The sequence below is a fragment of the Ranitomeya variabilis genome, chromosome 5, assembly GCF_051348905.1.
Source record: "Ranitomeya variabilis isolate aRanVar5 chromosome 5, aRanVar5.hap1, whole genome shotgun sequence".
Lineage (NCBI taxonomy): Eukaryota > Metazoa > Chordata > Amphibia > Anura > Dendrobatidae > Ranitomeya > Ranitomeya variabilis.
The window spans coordinates 49,067,911-49,090,494 of record NC_135236.1 but is presented as its reverse complement, the minus strand read 5'-3'; the positions used below and the strand labels follow the sequence as shown (position 1 = coordinate 49,090,494).

The 22,584-nt window shown below is 44.0% G+C and overlaps 1 protein-coding gene and 1 long non-coding RNA gene across 7 annotated transcripts in view; one reads left to right on the top strand and one right to left on the bottom strand.

The window, feature by feature from the left end:
- Positions 1–22,584, top strand: part of LOC143774355 (uncharacterized) — a 308,203-nt gene that overhangs the window by 83,434 nt on the left and 202,185 nt on the right. The window lies entirely within an intron of this gene.
- Positions 7,064–22,584, bottom strand: part of CACNA1A (calcium voltage-gated channel subunit alpha1 A) — a 351,768-nt gene continuing 336,247 nt past the window's right edge. The window contains exons 45-47 of the mRNA XM_077261846.1: positions 13,961–14,159; positions 12,431–12,642; positions 7,064–9,101 (exon numbers count right to left, since the gene is read on the bottom strand). Coding sequence (XP_077117961.1) covers positions 8,574–9,101; positions 12,431–12,642; positions 13,961–14,159 — 939 coding nt within the window. The 3' untranslated portion in view covers positions 7,064–8,573. The remainder of the gene's footprint in view (positions 9,102–12,430; positions 12,643–13,960; positions 14,160–22,584) is intronic.

Sequence of the window (22,584 nt, the reverse complement as noted above, 5' to 3'; positions counted from 1 at the left end):
AAGTAACCTCACTTTCAGTGCAGCAGCCGGGCATCATTGTACTGGCATATCAACCCCATATGGGCAGCACGGTGGCTTAGTGGTTAGCACTGCAGCATTGCAGTTCTGGGGTCCTGGGTTCAAATCCCACCAAGGTTGATGTAGAAGGACAACGTCTGCAAAGAGTTTGTGTGTTTGCATGGGTTTTCTCCGGGTTCTCAGGTTTCCAAAGAGACACTGATAGGGAATGTAGATTGTGAGCCCCATCGGGGACAGCGATGATAATGTCTGTAGAGCGGAATTAATGGTGTTATATAAGTGAGTAAAATAAATACATATCTGCAGGTAAATAGCGTTTTCTGAGGTAACAGGTTCGTTTTACAAATATTACAGACTCTAATAAGTCTGTACGTTTAAGATTGTGGCAAAATCCTGACGAACACAGATTAAAAAAAAAAAAATGTGAGTGTGAACCAGGGTCCAGTGAAGGTAACACAGAATCCTAAAAATATATTTTTGGGGAGCAATGAATTTTGTGGTATAGAAGTAGTTATTTCATTCTATGGTCATGTACAGCGGTGTATAATGAGAGCAGAAGAAACTTTTGTGACACCGATTTGTGGCAGCCACCCGATAACACAGTTCTGACCTGACCATGAATATAAACCAAAAAGCAGGAGACCCCATCTGTCTAGGTGCAGGGTCAGTGGCTTTACAGATAGTTTTCACTTCTGGAGGAAACGTTGGCTTGTCTCTTTAGCCTTATTACAAGGCTGCTTGACTTGTAGGGTATCTTCCTCCAACAGGAGCCTCTAGACAGGCAGTTTTCTTCCTCCATTGGGAGAGCTAATTTTCGCGCCTTTTTGATGGAGGATTAATAGTGATGAGCGAGTATACTCGTTACTCAAGATTTCCCGGGCATGCGTGGGTGTCCTCCGAGTATTTTGCCGTGCTCGGAGATTTAGTTTTTGTCGGCGCAGCTGCATGATTTGCGGCTACTAGACAGCTTGATTACATGTGGGGATTCCCTGCCAGGCAACCCCCACATGTATTCAGGCTGTCTAGCAGCCGCAAATCATGCCACTGCGTCGACAAAAACTAAATCTCCGAGCACGGCAAAATACTCGGAGGACACCCGCGCATGCCCGGGAAATCTCGAGTAACAAATATACTCGCTTATCCCTAAGCATTAAGACTCCTTGGTGCCTCCCCCAAAAACTAGATCTAAACCCCACAGACATAAAGTAACCCCATTTATCGACCAATCAACCAACATATATGTTGTACGTACACGGTTACACAGCTCCGGCCCACGATGTGCAGGATGATGCAGATAACATAGAATTCAAGCCTTTATTCACTTAGAAAATAAATATGAGTGACAAGAAAGATTGCGCACAACCCGGCTCTGCCCCGGACATCATGCACCATATTTTCCACAACCTGAGATGCTGTTTTCTGTTACAGCCGGCAGGAAACATAACTCTTGTAATAGTGCAAATGAAGGGCACACAATAGTGCAGTACAAATATTCACGCCTACCCTCTGGCGCCACTCACAGGCCACAGATACATGCAGCAGCTGGGAAACACCACCCTGGATGATTCTTCTGATCATTTATTAATCTCATTAATTTTATTTGATTATTTTAAGAATTTGAAAAAAAATAATGCTACGAGGCCTCAGGTCATCTCCATTCTTCTTAGATATGATGGTAACATGGGCACAGTCTTAGCATCTCGCCATAAAAACACAAATACGCCATTGATTACTGTTCATGACACATTTATAACCCATAGTTATTGTGCAGAAGTAGGGGGACATTGTCAGTATTATCATTACAGAGATGTAGCACAGACAAATCTACCCAGAATTTCTCATTAATAATGAATCATGGTATACTGTAATATTAATCGCAGAGTTGGAGAAACAGTAAATGTAAACCAGGGGTGTCTGATAGGACAGAGGTGGAGAAACACCCAGGGGTGTCTGATAGGACAGAGGTGGAGAAACACCCAGGGGTGTCTGGTGGGGAAGAGATGGAGAAACACCCAGGGGTGTCTGATGGGGGCAGAGGTGGAGAAACACCCAGGGGTGTCTCATGGGGCAGAGGTGGAGAAACACCCAGGGGTGTCTGATGGGGCAGAGATGGAGAAACATCCAGTGGTGTCTGGTGTGGCAGAGATGGAGAAACACCCAGGGGTGTCTGATGGGGCAGAGATGGAGAAACACCCAGGGGTGTCTGATGGGGCAGAAGTGGAGAAACACCCAGGGGTATCTGGTGGGGCAGAGGTGGAGAAACACCCAGTTGTGTGTGGTGGGGCAGAGATGGAGAAACACTCAGGGATGTCTGATGGGGCAGAGGTGGAGAAACACCCAGGGGTGTTTGATGGGGCAGAGGTGGAGAAACACCCAGGGGTGTCTGGCGGGGCAGAGATGGAGAAACACCCAGTGGTGTCTGGTGGGTCAGAGATGGAGAAACACCCAGGGGTGTCTCATGGGGCAGAGGTGGAGAAACACCCAGGGGTGTCTCATGGGGCAGAGGTGGAGAAACAGTAACTATAAACCAGGGGTGTCTGATGGGGCAGAGGTGGAGAAACACCCAGGGGTGTCTGGTGGGGAAGAGATGGAGAAACACCCAGGGGTGTCTGATGGGGGCAGAGGTGGAGAAACACCCAGGGGTGTCTCATGGGGCAGAGGTGGAGAAACAGTAACTATAAACCCGAGGTGTCTGATGGGGCAGAGGTGGAGAAACACCCAGGGGTGTCTGATGGGGCAGAGATGGAGAAACATCCAGTGGTGTCTGGTGTGGCAGAGATGGAGAAACACCCAGGGGTGTCTGATGGGGCAGAGATGGAGAAACACTCAGGGGTGTCTGATGGGGCAGAGGTGGAGAAACACCCAGTTGTGTGTGGTGGGGCGGAGATGGAGAAACACTCAAGGGTGTCTGATGGGGCAGAGGTGGAGAAACACCCAGGGATATCTCATGGGGCAGAGGTGGACAAACACCCAGGGTGTCTGGTGGGGCAGAGGTGGAGAAACACCCAGGGGTGTCTGATGGGGCAGAGATGGAGAAACACTCAGGGGTGTCTGATGGGGCAGAGGTGGAGAAACACCCAGGGGTGTCTGATGGGGCAGAGGTGGAGAAACACCCAGGGATGTCTGGTGGGGCAGAGATGGAGAAACACCCAGTGGTGTCTGGTTGGGCAGAGATGGAGATACACCCAGGGGTTTCTGATGGGGCAGAGGTGGAGAAACACCCAGGGGTGTCTCATGGGGCAGAGGTGAAGAAACAGTAACTATAAACCAGTGGTGTCTGATGGGGCAGAGGTGTAGAAACACCCAGGGGTGTCTGGTGAGGCAGAGGTGGAGAAACACCCAGTTGTGTGTGGTGGGGCAGAGATGGAGAAACACCCAGGATTATCTCATGGAGCAGAGGTAGAGAAACACCCAGTGGTGTCTGGTGGGGCAGAGGTGGAGAAACACCCAGTGGTGTCTGGTGGGGCAGAGATGGAGAAACACCCAGTGGTGTCTGGTGGGGCAGAGATGGAGAAACACCCAGGGATATCTCATGGGGCAGAGGTGGAGAAACACCCAGGGGTGTCTGATGGGGCAGAGATGGAGAAACACTCAGAGGTGTCTGATGGGGCAGAGGTGGAGAAACACCCAGGGGTGTCTGGTGGGGCAGAGATGGAGAAACACCCAGTTGTGTGTGGTGGGGCAGAGATGGAGAAACACCCAGGGATATCTCATGGAGCAGAGGTAGAGAAACACCCAGTGGTGTATGGTGGGGCAGAGGTGTAGAAACACCCAGGGGTGTGTGGTGGGGCAGAGATGGAGAAACACCCAGTGGTGTCTGGTGGGGCAGAGATGGAGAAACACCCAGGGATATCTCATGGGGCAGAGGTGGAGAAACACCCAGGGGTGTCTGATGGGGCAGAGGTGGAGAAACTAACTATAAACCAGTGGTGTCTGATGGGGCAGAGGTGTAGAAACACCCAGGGGTGTCTGGTGAGGCAGAGGTGGAGAAACACCCAGGGATATCTCATGGAGCAGAGGTAGAGAAACACCCAGTGGTGTCTGGTGGGGCAGAGATGGAGAAACACTCAGGGGTGTCTGATGGGGCAGAGGTGGAGAAACACCCAGGGGTGTCTGGTGGGGCAGAGATGGAGAAACACCCAGTTGTGTGTGGTGGGGCAGAGATGGAGAAACACCCAGGGATATCTCATGGGGCAGAGGTGGAGAAACACCCAGGGGTGTCTGATGGGGCAGAGGTGGAGAAACCCCCAGGGGTGTCTGGTGGGGCAGAGATGGAGAAACACTCAGGGGTGTCTGATGGGGCGGAGGTGGAGAAACACCCAGGGGTGTCTCATAGGGCAGAAGCGGAGAAACACCCAGGGGTGTCTCATGGGGCAGAAGTGGAGAAACACCCAGGGGTGTCTGATGGGGCAAGAGCCTTTGTAGAAGAACACCCAAGGAGCAAAAGGGTACTCTCCCTCAGGAAGGGGGTTAGATAAAGGGCTACAGCAGGGAATAATGATGAGCAAAGCATGCTTGGATAAGGTGTTATCTGAGCATGCTCGGGTGCTAACCGAGTGTTTTCGGTGTGCTTGAATATTACGTTTGAGTGTCCGCGGCTCCACGTCTTGCAGCAGTTTGACAGCAGCAACAAATGCAGGGATGGCCTATCAAACAGGAAATCCCTGCATGTGTTGCAGCTGTTGAACAGCCAGGAGACATGCAGCCGCAGGGACTCTAACATAATATTCAAGCACGCCGAAGACACTCTGCTAAGACCCGAGCATGCGCAGATAACACCTTATCCCAGCACGCTCGCTCATCACTAGCAGGGAACTAAATATTTGGATGTCGGTGAAGGAAACACTGTACAGAACTGAACTCCAATCTGGACAATTTCACAAGAAATGGAAACTTATGTCCTAAATAATAATATTAATTAAGTCCATTAATTCCTGGGTAAAAACAGCAATTGGTTACATCTGGGATGATTATTATAAGGCTACATTCACACGACTGTATTTTTTCCGTGGAAAAAACTGATAGCACACAGACAGCACTTGGACCAATGTTATTCACTTGGGTCGGTCAGATGAACTTTTTTTTTTTTTACATAGACCAAATGTCCATTGGAAAAAAAATTGCAGCTGTAAAGCGCCCGATTTGTATGGATATGATGACGACATTAACACAGGAACCAGCTTTTGGTTTTGTCAATTTGATTCATTGCTGATGTATAAAAACGGCTGGCATACGTGCGACAGATGAAAAGTTGTCCGCTTATGTCTGGATGAAATCAGACGGTTTATTATACGCTCGTGTGAACGTGGCCTATGAATCCTGTGTCAGCGGAGACCAAGTGATCGATTAACCCAATGTTAACAGACTAATAAGCTCCATGTATGATGAAGTCATAGAGAAGGGGAAGAGTAACCGGATGGCGACAAAACAAGCAGCCGTTCAGGTTAATAACCCTCGGAGATGTGATCTTATCAGGGAAGGAGACACATAAAAACACGAGCTGTTATTGAACCTCGGTACACTACGGTCCAGCCTTTATAAGACCTTGTTCACACGTTGCGTTTTTGTATGCAAATTTTAAGCTGCGTCTTACAGTATAGTACAGCAAAAGCTATGAGATTTCAGAAATCTCATGCACACACAGTTTTTTTCCTGACTGGATTGGAAAACTGCTGCGTTTTGGCAGCTTTTTTTCTCTCATAGAAAGCAACGAGTGAGTGCAAAAAAAGCAGCAAAAGACGCAAGTATCAGGTTTTACTGCGTTTTTGGTGCAAAATTCTAAGGCTATGTTCACACGTTGCGGTTTTTCCTGCGGATCCGCAGCGGATTTGCAGCTGCGGATCCGCAGCCGTTTTCCATGCAGGGTACAGTACAATGTTACCCTATGGAAAACAAAAACCGCTGTGCCCACTTTGCTTTTTTCCGCTTGAAAATCCGCGCTGATTTTCTGCGGAAAAAAAGAAGTAGCATGTCAATTCTTTCTGCGGATTCCGCAGCGGGTTTCTACCTGCACCAATAGGAAAGTGCAGTTGGAAACCCGCAGTGGAATCCGCAGTAGAAACCGCACAAAAAACCGCAGTGAAAACCACCGCGGTTTTGCACTGCGGTTTTTCAAAATCAGCAGCTGAAAAATCCGCAGCAAAAAAAGGAAAGTGTGAACAAGCCCTAAAGAAGTTGCATCCTGTCTTTTTTTGGGGAGGGCACTAAACTTTATTAACATGCACAAGAGACAATAAAAACAGCCAAAAAAAAACCTCGGCAAAAATACAGCTAAAATCAGGAAAAAAAAACGCATTTTTTGTAAGCAGCTTCTTTACTGCGAATAGATCAGATTTTTGTCTGCAAAGAAAAAATGCAGCAAAAATGCAACATGTGAACAAAGCCTCAGGCTGGATTATTACAGATTATAATTCTGACAATAATAACAACAAAACCATGAGAGACATTTCAAGTGCTAGAAAGTTGTAAGATTGTATTGAAGCAGTTGTTGTCACTTTAATACCCTTTGCATTACAAAAGGCAACACAGACCTTTTGCACTGTATATATATATGGTATATATATACGGTATATTTTTTTTTTTAGAAAAATATAAGTAAACATACCTCTTATAATAAGACTGGTGGCACATAACTTGATAACAAAGGGCTCATGCAGGCTTCCATGAGACTTGGTTCGAGCACATACTAATCCGCAGACAGTCCATGCAATGCGGTCCATACTCGGACTGACTTTCATGGATGTCTGCATGAGCCCTAAGGGTGACAATGGGAGACTTACACCATGTTGTTCCATCCAATATTCTCTTCCGATTCATTTCTTACTCATTTGATACTTTTGTAGGGGTGGGCGCTTCTAATCCCCTGCACAGACACGGCCTTGTGTCCACCACTAGATCACTGCATACTGCTTTATCATTGAGTGACAGGTATACAAAGTATGCAGCCAGCTCCTAGGCTCCCTCTAGTGGCGACAGCAGGCAGCCAGAATTAAATCATGCAACTACATGTCTATGCCGCGGATGAAAATCTGCAAAGATCAGCACAAAATGTGGCACCTGTTTATGGTAAGAAAAAAAAAAAAGAACAAGGGTGGACATTCATTTGAAAGGCTTCTTTCACATCTTGCAATGGAGACCCTCTCCTCTATGTTTGTACCATACCGAGACAAGAGGGATCTGCCCTTGCACCCCGCACCCCAACATTGCATTTCTTAGTTGCAGTACCTACGGTTTACATTGCCAGGAATAAAGTGGCCCACAGAGGCTTCCTGCGGTGCCTCACTAGCAGGTAAGGAGGACATCGGTGTGGAGACACTTGCCCTGATAGAACTCTGTAGGAGGCCAGATTGATCTTAGCTTTATACTCAGACTTCATTGTAAAATAGTGTCACTTTATCAAATAAAACAGGAACTTTTACGAATATAATATAGACCATTTTAAGCACGTTTTCCCCTCCCCCCTCTGAAACACATAATTCTCAGCTCGCCACTTGGATAGAGATTCCAGTTTTCATCTATCGTCATAAATTCAATGTGTATATATATATTTATATTTAACTTTTTTTTTTTTTTGCCATTTATAATATTCATGCATCCGCCACACTCCGCATCTAACATTTTTCAAACAAAGTCGGAAAAAAAAGCATTTTAAAATATTAGCAACGCAATTTTGTTTTTTGTGTTTTTTTTATGTCTCATTTTTGGGACTTTCAAGCAAAAAATCAGATGTTGAATCAAATGCTGCTTTTTTTTTTTTTGTATTTTTTTTTCTCCAACATTTTTTTTTTGTCTTTTTTTTTGTTGTTGTTGCTGTTGGATTTTCTTTTTTTTTTGTTTTTGTTTTTTTTTGTTTTTTTGTTAATATTCTCATTTCCGCAGGCAATATGAACAAATATGAGCTCTAAACACTCTTGTGTGTGTGCATCTGCGTGCTCTTTCCAAGACATAAACCGGCACACATATATATCCAATCCTCTGGATGATAAAACTCATCGATACAAATTGAGAAAAAAATAAAATAAATAAAATAATAACATTTTGTACATTTTCCAAAAGTTCTCTGCAGCTTTTTTTTTTTTCTTTAGAAATTTTTTACGCCAGTTTTGCGCCTTTTTTTGTTTGTTTTTTTTGTGTGTTTTTTCCTTGTCTTCTGGGAAGATTTGACCAATGCAAATGTTTCTGAAAAGTGATATTGGGTAGCTCAGAGAGCAGGGAGGGGGGATTTGGTGGTAAACTTGTTGCTTTATCCTCCTGAGTGTCATCTACTCTCTTTGAAAATACAGATGCCCTCTCGAAATTTTTGTAGTTATAAAAAACATGCTGCAAGGGCGTCGTCCTTCCTTTTTACCAAAAATGTGGAAAGGAATAAAAGGAGGATTTTCTTTTTGGTGGCATCTTTCGAATGTTTTTGGGCAACATATTTTCCTCCCCGTCTTATTCCTTTTTTGCAGATGTGTCTTTGATTTCCCTGCTAGAATGAAGTTCGTTTTTTTATTAATTTGATTTATATATATATATATATATAAATATGTTGATATATATTTATATATATATTTTTAGCACCAGTCGTCCTCCTCACTCTCACTGTAACGTTCGTGACGAGATTTAGTGGGTCGCGGGGTCCCATGGGAGTAGCCGTTGGGCAGCCTGCGCCCATGTGGCGATAGGGGGAGTGCCCCCCCGGGGTCAGCAGTCCTGGAGGTGCGCTGGTCACAGGGGTGAGGTCCCTCATAGGAGGAATCCCGGTAAGGACCACTGTGCCTGCATCCAGCGCGAGGGGCATCTGAGCAGTGTCCCCTGGTGTGACGGTGTGATCTGGGAGATTCATTATGAGTAGCTTGTCTTTCGTTGCTGCCCACGTGGCTGTCATTCGGAGGATATCTTCTTGGGGGAGTCACTCTGCAAGGGGACAGTTGCTGTTGTTGCTGGGAAGGGCAGATGCTGGCAGGCCGGCGAACCACAGGGGAGTAGGTAATGCGTGGCCTGGGGGTTGGGGGAAGCTGGGGCAGCTGTCGCCTTCCTCTGCGGGGTGTGCTGGCCCCAGAGGTTGAGGGCACGGGGCTGCCATCCACTGAACTACTGCCCTACACAAAAATCCAAACAAAATGGGAATTCAAGAGCAAGAGAAAACACGAAAAGGAGACACACCAGGTGGGACGGATACAAGACACAAGAGGTTGGAGAAAGAAAAAAAAAAGAGGGTGATGTGTTAGAAAAAAAAAAAAAAGAGGAGATTGATGGAGAACCAAAAACATGAGTTGTGATGTCGGAGGTACATCGATGATATTCACATAAAGTGAAAGAAACACATCAAAGGAAGGGATATATATCCAGGGTCACAAAAATGAGATGAATGAAAAAAAAAATACGGAAACGAGAGATCAAGGATGGCAAGACAGACACAGGACACATTTAACACATACGGGGGTGAGTTAAGAAATCAGCAAGAAAAAGAGAGAAGTGCCCTCACATGTACACAGAAGGTTTATGACAGGGTTCAGAGGGGACGGGGAAAGGGTGCCACAGCAACAAGGAAATAAATAAAAAAATAACAGAAAAAGTGGAAAAAAGATGGATTTTCTGTAAGTTTTTGTGCCGCAACAAGCAGATTGAGCAAAACAAGCAAGGGGTAAAGAGACAGAAGATCCAACCAAAGTGAGAGTAGGCAACTAAAAGACAGATAAAGCCCACTACTAGCAGACCTTCTCCACCTTCACCACTTCTCACCGTATACCCCACAACCAACTGCATTCCCTTTAAAAATACATGAGCAGCAAGAAAAATGTGACAGTATGGGAAGCTGATACCCCAGCAAGGGGAGGAAAAGGGCAAGCAGGCAAAGAAAGGGAACATTTGGACAGGGGTAGAGATGAATGGGAGGAGGTATCATAGTAGAGCCCCTCCAGCCACAGAAGAAATATCACAAACGCAAGGAGTTTAGAAAGTGAGGATGGAGAAAGGATAGAGAGGTGATTTCTAGAGAATATTCTGACAGCTAGCATCTCCATTCATTCCTCCTCTGCTGGTAAAAGAGCATCTGTCACCTTTATGTTCCCATAGGAGAAATACATCAAGTGATGCTTTGAAGCAGTTTTTTGGGAGGGAAATTCTACTTGTCAATGGATACAAAGACAATAACCTGGTTAGGATACAGCATGTATTTAGTTTTTTTATGATTTGTGTAAAAATTAGCAAAAAAAAGCATATGGGTGACAGATACTCTTTAAATGGAATCTATCAGCAGTTTTTTTTGCCATGTAATCTGAGAGCAGTATGATGTAGGGGCTGAGACCCTGATTCCAGCAAAGTGTCACTTCCTGCATGATACATTGAGCAGCTGTGACGAGGAGGCTTGAGCCTCCTAGTCGTGTAGTGATAATCTCCTGCTGATAAAACACTGATTTCATTGACACAAAAGCACACAGCCTAGTAAATGACATATCACTGGAAAGAGGCTCTCTGCCCCTATATCATTATGCTCTCAGGTTACATAGTTACATAGGTTGAAAAAAAGACCTAGGTCCATCAAGTTCAACCTTTCTCCGCCAATTGCAAAACCCTGCTGACATATTCCCTTTAATGCACAACATAATGTAATTCTTGAAGAGAATCTGTCAGCAGGTTTTTGCTACCCCCATCTGAAAGCAGCAAGATGTAGGAAAAGAGGCCCTGATTCCAGTGATGTGTCACTAACTTTACTGGATGTGCAGTTTTGATCTGCTGCAGGACTCTGAATGCTGAGCTCTGTATAACCCCGATCACACGGTTCTTTTCCCATATGCCTCCTGAGGAACCATATCATGGGGGGGAAACACGTAGAGGCGATATCTGAACACAGATAAGTGTATCAGGTTTTTTTATTATTGATTTTTCACCATGTGTGTACTCTAAGATAAAATTGTTATTGGTAAATATAAGGTTTATAAGGTGTAAAACATCATTGCAAAATCTCACACGTGTGTGCTTTTGGAAAAAGGAGGTTATTATATCTCCCTGGTCACTCTGCGTGGACAGCCGCCGAGGAGCGGAGGCGCCATTTTGCACTCAAGAGGGTGCCAACCTCCGCTGTCAGGCAGGGCAGTCCGGGTAGGGACGTGTAAGGGCGTAATAGCCAGTGAAGGAGGCTTAGAGCATACGGTTAGAGCTGCCATACATCACCTTATCTAGCTTTTTTGAGGTATTTTGCAAGTCCTGGTTACTGAGGCACTATGGTGAAATATCATTTGGCATTTCTTTTGTTCGAATTAAGTTGGGCCCTAGGTGTGGGCAAGTGTGTTGTGTCCATAATATCCACCTATTAGGGACCCGTAGGGCATATAGGGTCAGCCGCCGAGGAGCGGGGGCGCCATATTGCGTCCAAGAGGGTGCCAACCTCCGCAGACCGGCAGGGAGTACCCTAGGGACGCGTAGAAATCAGAGTTTAGTTGGGTATCCCACCTTTTTTGCCCATGAACATATAGGCCAATTTTAAACCCATTCCTATGTAGAAGGGTTTATTTTAGGGGTTGTGTTGGTTTGTTATTCCTAATTTTGAAATAAAGATATTATATAAATTAGTTTTGTTTAGTTTTCTCTCTGTATAACCCCGCCCACACTCCTGATTGGCAGCTTTCTGTGTACCCTGTGCATAGGCAGAAAGCACCCAATCGGTGGGGGGTGGGCGTGGCTGGATTACCTGGCTGCAGGCCAACTAGTCTGTTAGTGATAATCTCCTGCTGATAAAACAGTAATTTTATAAAAAATACACTAAGCAGCCTTGTAAATGACACATTGCTGGAATCAGGGTCTCTGTCCCTACATCATGCTGTCCTCAGATTAGGTAGCAAAAATCTGGTGACAGATTCCCTTTAGTTAACAATCCTTAGGATACGGGGACAGTATGTTCGAGAGCGTTGAGTATTAAATACAAGCTACTATTAATATTCATAAATGTATATGTCATTACTTTCTAGAGAACCTTTTGCATAGGATACCCTTCTAATCTGGAACCTGTTAGGATTTTATTACCCTATAGAGAACAAGCCATGTATTACCCTGTCGTCATGCTCGGCCCAGCCTATGATCATAGCATCATAGGATAAAGGGGGTAGTTTAATATAACTTATAAAAAAAAGGATATTTGTGTTAAAACATTAAAAAACACTTCTGTAAACAATGCCTTTTCCTACGCCTTGTGGACATAAATATCATATATATGTAGATATATGGTCGCCCTCGGCCAGTGATCCCTGTCTAATGCCCAGAGACCATATACAGTTATGTTCCATTAGTAGCTTGTTTTTAGTTATTGTCATCACTGTTCCTGCCCCGAAGCCTGTGTTTTCCATACTGCGCCGCTCTCCCTGCCTTTCCAGTTTAGCTGACCCCGACTGTCTTTCCCCTTTGTATGAATATCATTGAGAGAAGAACCCACCTGTCTGTGTGGAGCATAGTCTCGACCCATGCTTGGTGAACGAGAACTTGGTCTCCCATATTCTAGACGTTCTCTATCAGATCCAGAATGATGATGATGGTGGTGGTGATGATGGTGATGGTGGTGGTGATGCTTTCTGTCTCGAGTTCGTCCTCGTTCTTCTGAAGGCAGGTCACATGACTGTGTCGTGGTGCTGAGCTCTGTACCAAGGCCTACAGGTAGTATCAGGTAAAGTTAGGTTATATTTACAGAAACTATTCATACACCCTCTAGAGTCTACAGTGGGTGCTCTCTTTTCTCTCTTTACTAATACACAGTCTGTATAATCTCTCCTCCCTTCTGCAGCAGGAGTGTGATTTCCCACTGACTGTACTCTGACTCAATACAGCCTGCATCATCTGCCCTCCCTGAACACTTGGATGCTTTCCTCCTCTCTGCACTCTGCTCTTCCATGCACAACCTCATTCCCTCATTCCTTGCAGGAGGAAAGCCAACACAGCCGGAAACTGTCATATCTATGTCAGAAACCAGGAAGGATTTGTTAACTTGTTCACGGTGCTGATTATAGAAAACGCCAATTTCATCAAAATAGTTTGTCCTGAGGAAGAAGTGTATTATACTTCGAAACTTGTCGAATTAAACCATATTTATTATTTATTTTCCGAAATTGGCATCATCAATAATCAGCAGCGCAAACAACTCCAGAAATCCTTCCTGATTTCTACTCCAGGTGGTTTGACGACCAGCTGAATATCATTCTAAAACATGCAATTCTATGGATCAGGTTAGCATAATGTGCGCTTCTTAATTCGGAAGGTTTATCGGATAAGAACCTGTTGTGCTTTTTTGTTCTACAGCCTATCTACGTAGATCTATGTCAGAAGCAAACAGGACAGCCTGCTATGTGAAGTTATACAGTTTCTACAACAACAAAACAGAAAGAAATTCTAAAGGTTGTTTTTTTTAGAAAAATGCAACTCAAGGAAAAAAAATCACTGCACTATGGTGTCCACACCCCTTATGTGATGGAAGGGTAAAGTACAAAATGTGTCTAATTCCAGGGTATCTCCTGAAACCTTTCCATTCTTTACCTGTTCCATTGCATCTGATGCAAGTATCACCTGTCATCATCATCATCATATGATATGCCACAAGGGGCCAAGAACAACTACAGCTACACCTGCGGCCTATATACGGATATAGTGACTCGATTTGTTCCTCAAGACAGCCGCGTGTGCAGTAACAAGCTACAATATTATTATTCTTAGAGACTTCTTCTATCGCCCCTACAACATAAATTTAGAGCATTTCTGTTACAAAATTCATCTAACATTATAGGGCAGGTAGTCAGTCCGTCCCTGTGTTTCCCGGCATTGGCTTATATCTTCTCCTGTTTAGAAATGTCATCACCTAATATGTTACACCTTGGCTATACTAGATAACGACTCACCAGATTATGTACAAATAAAGAAAAACTAAACAAAACAGATAATAAAGCACGAGAAGAGGAGTAAAAAGAGATTCCCCAACCTGATTCCATGTCTACATAGCGAGTTAACGAGCGCTCAGACACCCGATGTCCACGCTCTCTCCTGCGCTGGTGTCCATGGTGGGGGCCTTCATCAGGGGTGACTCGCTCCAACGAGTATTCATTTAGTCGGATACCTTTGGATCGAGAATGACCAAGCATGGAGGTGGAACGTTTCATTGGGCTTCCATCTGTTATCGTCTGCAAATTAGGAATGACAAAATGGTAAGCGTATAGTCGTACTCGACCAAAAGCAGACAGGTAAGATCAAAGCAAGGAAAAACTGGCAAAATTCTCCACGTTGAGTACATATTATACGTTTGTCACGGATTACAAAAAAAAGTCCCGCCTCGCTTTTTTTTTCCCCCAGAAACAGCACCACTCTTGCACATCTAATGTAGCATATGGAGAATATTGGCGCTGTTTCTGGAAAACAAGCATACGCAGAATGTTTATTATTAATATTGCTCTGGTAAGACAATATTGCATGCTAAGGCCATTGTAACCTAAAGGACTACATGTAACACTGGTGATGTACGTGTGCGTGTGGCATGTGTAATGTACGGGCATATTTTACTGTATGGTGAGAACATTGAACCCCGAGGGATCACTGAAAATGTAATTTCCAATTCAATAGAAAACCCAACTTTAGTTTAACCAACAGTGATATTTTCTGTCATATGTTACATCACACGGATCGCCGGCAACTTGCGTCTTTTGGTAGCTCACCGCGCTTGTACTCATTGGAGCTGTTTCATTTGCCAAACGGAGGAAGCTAATGCAGGCCGAGACTTTATAAAACTTCCAGATCGACTATCGCATAGCAGTACATAGAACAAGAGTCGTAAGGGGACTAAAAATGAAGTAGAAAAAAAAACAAAAACAGTTGTTTTTTTGTTTTGTTTTTTTTTCAAATTTCTGATTTTTTTTTACTATTTAAAAAACCAAAATATCCATGTTTGATATCACAGTCATTGAATTGGAGAATCACATTATCGGATCATTTTTGACGCACAATGAATGTAAAAATAAGACGGATTTTTTTTGCCTCAATTTCTCTGCGCTTGTTATTTTTTTCACATTTTCCAGGACATTGTATAGTAAAACAAATGGAATCATTCAAAACTACAACTAGTCCCGCAAAATGAAAGCCCACTTATAGCTATGAGATATAAAAATATTATGGCTCTCGGAAGAAGGGGAGGAAAAAAACTGCTGGTACTGTGGGCAACTTGCGAGGCCTAAGGCTATGTGCACACTTTGCGGATTTTGCTGCGGATCCGCAGCAGTTTCCCATGAGTTTACAGTACAATGTAAACCTATGGGAAACAAAAAACGCTGTGCACATGCTGCGGAAAAAAACGCGCGGAAACGCAGCGGATTACATTCCGCAGCATGTCACTTCTTTTCTGCGGATTTTCACCTGCTCCAATAGGAAAATGCAGATGAAAAACCGCAGAAGAATCCGCAGTAAAAACCGCGATAAATCCGTAGTAAAAACCGCGACGGGTATTCACTGCGGATTTTGGAATTCCGCTGCGGAAAAATTTGCAGTGGAATCCGCAAAGTGCGCACATAGCCTAAGCCTGCTCCCATGGCTGCAGTGGTCTCCCATCGGGAACATCTGGGACATCAGTGGTCAGTGATTACAGAGGAGCTGCCAGCAGTGGATCTTGATGATTGGCCCCAGTGAATTCAGCACGGAAGAATATTCTTCAGACAACCAGCTGAGCCATGCAAGTGCGGGCTCAGCGTCAAGACCGCATCAAAAGCAGGGACACGACCAATGACGTACCTATACGGCATCGGTCGTGAAGGGGTTAAGTCTACAATTCGGTTATTCATTGTTAACCCACAGATATGAAGTTTGCTTCGTGCTTCTAGTTTCAGACTTCTCATGTGGAAATCTTGGAGTGAAGGTCTATGCATACAGGAGCCCTGCACCACTTTCTCCTTGTTGGATCTCCCCTATCTTTATCTGCAGGCACGGATGATGACGAATGTGTGATTTTATCATCCCCTATGTAATTCTATGGTTTCTCCCCTTACTCCCCTATACTATATCAACCTCTAGCAAACTCTCTTTGTGTGTACTTTCCTCCCTATCTACAGCATGTGTGAATAACCCTCTCTGAAAACTTAGATGCTTTGCCCCATTTTTCTATGCCCTCATCTGCTGTGTATAACCTTTTCCCACTCACTGCTATCTCTAACCACTTACTTTCTGCAGTCCTTAAAGACAAAATAGAACGTTGTTTTTTTCATTTTTGCTTTGATAACATTTCTGCAAGTAGCTGTGTAGTGGCTAGTTTGTATTTTTTTCATAACATTATGTTGAGGTACAGATAACTTATTAACTATGCTTTAAAGTTGCTTCATCCATCATGCTGCATATATAAATGTCACCCCTTTGCCACGAGTCAGTACAGCAGGATTACAGAAATATGAAATATGTAGTTTCTATTTTGCTGAATTCCAAGAACCAGACTTTTTTTTTTACGATTTATGTAGCCATATGGGGGCTTGTTAATAAGGGCTTAAACAGCCATTATCAGAAGTGTTTTTTTATTATGACAGCAAACCTCCTGTCAATGGCATTCATATAAATCACTGGGCTCTATAGCAAAAGTTCTAATTTGGCCCTCACCCATCCCTCAAAAAATATTCAACAGATTAGATAGAGTAATACCTCCCAACTTTATTGACAGGGAGTGGGACATGTATTGTGACACACACACACACACACACACACACACACACACACACACACACACACACACACTATGCCCCAATCGAGGCCCCTTTTCACCCACTACACCTCATTCATGGCCATTAATAGAGTATGATTCTCCAAAAAAAATGCCCCCACTCACAAATAACATTATGATAACCCCACAATGGATTCCCCCCACACCACCTACAATTTCGCTACACAGCCCTCTATACACATACACTATAATGATTCCACAGTGCCTCCAACAAAAGAATAACAGCCCCACAGTGCCCCCAACACATTATAATCCCTTAAAGTGACCCCCATAATATGATGTGACCAAGGTTTCCTCAAACACAGTATTATCGCTCCCACTCAGTATAATGGCCTCTGTTCAGTATGATGGCCTGCACTCAATATCATGGCCTGCAAAGTCCCCCAATAGGATGACCCCCACATTCGCCCAATCAGTATGATGGGTTCTACAGTCACCCACGTAGTATGATTGCCTCCACAGCCCTTCATACAATATAATGTTCCCAATATCTCTTCATTTAGTATGATAGTCCTCACTCACTATGATGGTCCCCGCAGTCTCCCACTCAGGATGATGGCTGCCACAGTCCTCTACACCGTATGATGCCCCCCAAAAGCCCCATTACACATTAAGAATGATCACCCCAGAGCTGCACACTCAGTATGATGACTCCAGAGCGGCACATTCAGTATGATGCCCCCCACAGCCAACCCCTCACTAGGTATGATGCCCCCCACAACCCAGACTCACAGTTGCAGGCTCCAACACACCATTTTATTCAAAGATTTCCATGTCCTGAGGATGTGCACTCCGCTGAAATTGTGACAGTAGAGGGAATTAATTTTTATGACCTTAAATCAGAGAGCTATGTCACACAAAATAGTAAATAAACAACATTTCCCACATATCTACTTTACATCAGCACAATTTTAGACACAATTTTTTTTTGTTAGCTGGATTAAAAGTTGATAAGCAATTCCTTATTTTTTCAACAAAATTTACAAAACCTTTTTTTAGGGACCACATCACATTTGAGGTGACTTTGAAAGGTCTATATGACAGAACATACCCCAATTTGACACCATTCTAAGGGCTTGTGCACACGCTGCGGTTTCCATTGCGGAATTTTCCACAGCGGATTTGATAAATCCGCAGTGCAAAATCGCTGCGGTTTTTACTGTGGATTTATTGCGGTTTCTCTTGCGGTTTCCTCTGCGGGTTTTCACCTGCAGATTTCTATTGGAGCAGGTGTAAACCCGCAGCGGAATCCGCACAAAGAATTGACATGCTGCAGAATATAAACCGCTGCGTTTCCGCGTGTTTTTTTCCGCAGCATGTGCACTGCGGATTTCGTTTCCCATAGGTTTACATTGTACTGTAAACTCATGGGAAACCGCTGCGGTTCCGCAGCAAAATCCGCAGCGTGTGCACATACCCTAAAAACAACACCCCTCAAGGTGCTCAAAACCACATTCAAAAAGTTTATTAACCCTTCAGGTGCTTCACAGGAACTGAAGCAATGTGGAAGGAAAAAATGAACATTTAACGTTTTCACAAAAATTTTACTTTAGACCCCATTTTTTTCACAAGGGTAAAAAGAGAAAATGGACCCTAAAAATGTTTGTGTTATTTCTCCTGAGTATGCCGATACCCAATATGTGGGGGGAAACTACTGTTTGGGTGCACAGTAGAGCTTGGAAGGGAAGGAATGCCTTTTGACTTTCTTAACGCAACATTTTCTGGAGTCATTAGTAGATGCCATGTCATATTTTGAAAGCCACTGATGTGCCTAAACACTAATTTTCCCACAAGTGACCCCATTTTGAAAACTAGACCTCTCAAGGAATTTATCCATATGTGTGGTGAGCACCTTGAACCCCCAGGTGCTTCACAGAAGCTTATAACTTTGAGCTGTGAAAGTTAAAAATTACATTTTTCCCACAAAAATGTTTTCTCAGCCGCAATTTTTTTATTTTCACAAAGGTAAGATGAGAAATTGCACCATACAATTTATTGTGCAATTTCTCCTGAGTACGCAGATACCCATTATGTGGTCAAAAAATACTTTTGAGGAACAGTGCAAAGCTCAGATGGGAAGGCGCGTCATATTGGAGTTCAGATTTTGCTGGAATGGTTTGAGGGTGTCATGTCACATTGGCAGAGCCCCTGAGGTGCCAGAACAGCAGAATTCGCTCATTAGTGATATCATTTTACAAACTACACTCCCCAATTAATTCATCTAGGGTTGCAGTGAGCATGTTGACACCACATGTGCCTCAAAGAAATTCATACCATTGGGCAGTGAAGAAAGAATTATTACATTTTTACAGTTAAAATTTTGTTTTAGCCCCAAATTTTTAATTTTTATGAGGGCCATTAGGAAAAAATTGACCTCTCAGTTTGTTGTTCAATGTCTCCTGAGTACGCCAATACCCTACATGTAATCGTTAACTACTTTTGAGGAGCAATGCAAAACTCAGAATGGAATGAGTGCTATATTATAGCGCAAAATTTACTGTTATGGTTTGAGGGTGCCATGACCCACTGGGAGAACCCCTGAGGTGCCAGAACAGCAGAAACCAGAAACGATCCCATTTCACAAACTACACCTATCAATGAATTAATCTAAGGGTGTCATATTGACACCACAGATGTGTCACAGAATTTTTTATGCTAATGGGGAGTGAGGAAAAAATAATTACATTTTTAACCACAAAGTTTGTTTTAGCCCCCGATTTTACATTTTTGCATGGGGAAATGGGGAAAAATCGCACCAAATTTGTCACACAATTTCTGCTGAATGTAGACATACCCTATATGTGGCTGTACAGTTACTGCTTAGCCACTCTGTGAGACTCAGGAGTCTCCAGTATGTTGCGGTGCCCAGCTCGTGCTTCTGGAGACATGCACCCGTAAATTAGGAGGGCTCTCATCGCTACAGAAATGCCAAACATGTGGATGCTAAATGTGGTTTAGGCACACTGGGGCTTACAAGAGAGGGGGGCATTTGGATTTGGGAATGCCGAATTTGCTGGATTTCTTTTGTGGAGTGAGGAGCCACAGCGCTTTCAAGAGAGTCTTTGTGTTACCAGTAGAAGCCCCCTATATTTCCATTGACAGATGACATACCTGAGGCGGAACTTGCTTTTTTGTGGATTGAACTGAAGCTTTTATTGGGAACATTTTAGATACCATGTGGGATCACATTTATCCTGTGCTCTACGCTGAGCACTTTGGGGTTTCCATTTAAATTTCCCAGTAATGTGTTTCAGATGAAACCCCTGAGTGATCTATACTGAGGCAGCAGAGTTACTCTGGACTCCATCTGGCATCTATTCAGCGTTGTCATTCTTTTCAGAAGTGCACAAAACTGTGGAGGACCACATTTTTATACAGTAAAAAGATGGACAACGCCGGATCATAGGCCAGACAGCGTCCAGAGTGCCTCCATCTGCCTCATTATAGGGAATCTCCTCCCTGGGCTGCTGTCTGAATCACGTATTTCAGAGATTTCATGGTGTAAGCGCTCAGCGTAGAGCGGAGGATAATTGTGAGCCAAGCCTTACTCTTGACTGTCTCTTTGGGAGACAAAATGAACAAATCAACAGCAAGTCAAGTATTGGTTTTATTTACACTGTTCCTCGTGTGGTATAAGTGATTAGACGACTTTATTCTTTGGGTCGGTGCAATTACAGTTATACCAGATTTATATCATTTTTTATGTTTGCTGCTGTCACACACTAAAAAACCCTTTTTTAGCAAAAGCTAGTTTTTGCATCGTCATATTTTGAGAGATATCATTTTTCTATATTTCTGTCGGCAGAATCATGTGAGGGCTTGTTTTTGCGGGACGAGTTGACATTTTTATTGGTTCCATTTTCAGACCACACATGACTTTTTTTTATTGCTTTCTATTCCGATTTTGAGAGGCAGAAATTATCAAAAAACAGCAATTCGGGTCAGTACGATTACAGTGTACCACACTCATGTCATTTTTTTAATGTTTTGGGTCTTCTACATAATAAAAAGTATTTTATAGAAAAAAATATTTTTGCATCGCTGCATTCTGAGAACTTTCTTTTTTTTTACTACTACTATTTTGTGGTTTTTTTTCACATTTTGTTTTACTTTTTTACTTAGTCCTAAGCACAGAACAGGAGCCATGATGGGAACCACGCCATGCAGCCAGAGCAGTAAGTATGTCGGCATCCGTGCATGGAAGAGGACAGGGAGCCTTGCAGAGGCGCCGGCATTACTGTTACAGTACCCCCCCCCTTACAACACCTCTTCTTCGAGCCTGCAAGGAATTTCTGCTTGGAGTCTGACTTTTCACATTGGAATCCCGCAACTTCTCTTGAGGACGACGTTTTCTTCAGGATCACGTTGTCTCCAGTACACTGGGAGAAAGGTTACTTCTCTCACCTTCATGATTAGGATGCTTCTCAAGACATCCTCAGAGCAGACCAAAACGGGCGTGGAAACAGGATCCTTGAATTTTTGAGTCTCTGCGTTGCAAGACTAGGTAACGCCTTGGAAGAATTGAAGACAGATTGGAGTTCTTCCACCTAATTGGTGGTACGTAGAGACTTGGCAGATGCCTCCGCCTTGATGTTCTCGTCAGCCAGCCTCTTGGGAACTGAAGATACCCTCTCTGTGTCCAACTCCGAACTGGTGTTTGTGAAGATACGCCCAGGAAGCGGGGAGCTTCACTGGAACAATCGCCTGAACTGTGTGGAGATATCGTCTCCACTTCCCTTCTTTGGGAGATATCAGCACACGATAAATCAGCGACTAGGAGACCTGGCGGCCGAACTGGACCAGACACCTCTTGTGACACAACTGTCCCCAATGAAGCACTTCACCGGATCTCCAGTCTAGAACATGCTCAGGAGTTCTCAACCATGGAAGACCTAAGAGAAATAGATGAAATATACCAGACAGCACATAGAAGGCGATCTCTGTATGCAATGCTCCTATCTGGAGCTCTACTTGCTCAGTAACAACTTTAACAACTTCGGATAGGGTCCTTCTGCTGATGATACCCTAAGCAGATTCTGGAGGCGTCGGACAGGAATCGGATACTGATCCACCACAGCTTGCTGCAAGAAATTTCACGCCGAATCTGAGTCAAAGTAAGCTTTTTCAATGAACAGTCAATGGTGGAGAAGTATTACTCTCGCCTAGGGTAGCATTTCCCACAGACTCTAGGCTTCAGAATGTCTCAGGTTTATCAGGACTACTAGGAATTAAATTTTCTGTGCAGCAGTAGCTGCGTGGGAACCCCTCTATTCTTGACAACCAGCCTTGCTGAAGATGACAGCTGAGGGTTGCAGCCCCCAGCTGTGAGTTTTGCCTGCCTGGTTATAGAAAATACAGGGGAACCCACGCCGTTTTTTTTCATTTATTTATAGCGCAGGTGGCGGCTGATGAATACTCCCATCAGCCGCTCCTGCTGTCACTGTTATTAGCAGGGGTAGGCTGATGGGAGTAATAGTCTCATCTGCCACCGCCTGCTGTCTCTTTTATCACTTAAATGTAAGTCTCATCATTCTCCCCTGCTCTGCCGGTGATGAGAGCCATGTTCAGCACCCGTCTCTCCGCATAGCTAAGCAGTACAGTACAGTCACATATGGGGGTATTCCCACGTTCAGTAGAAATTGTGGGACACATTTCGGTGCCATTTTTACCCATTTCTTGTGTGAAAATGTAAAATCTTTGGCTAAAACTAAATGTTGGCATTAAAAATGTAGTTATTTTGTCTTCACTTCCCAATGGTATAAAATTCTGTGACACACCCGTGGTGTCAGTATGATCACTGCACCTCTAGATGACTTCATTGAGGGGTATAGTTTGTAAAATGGGGTCACGTATGGGGG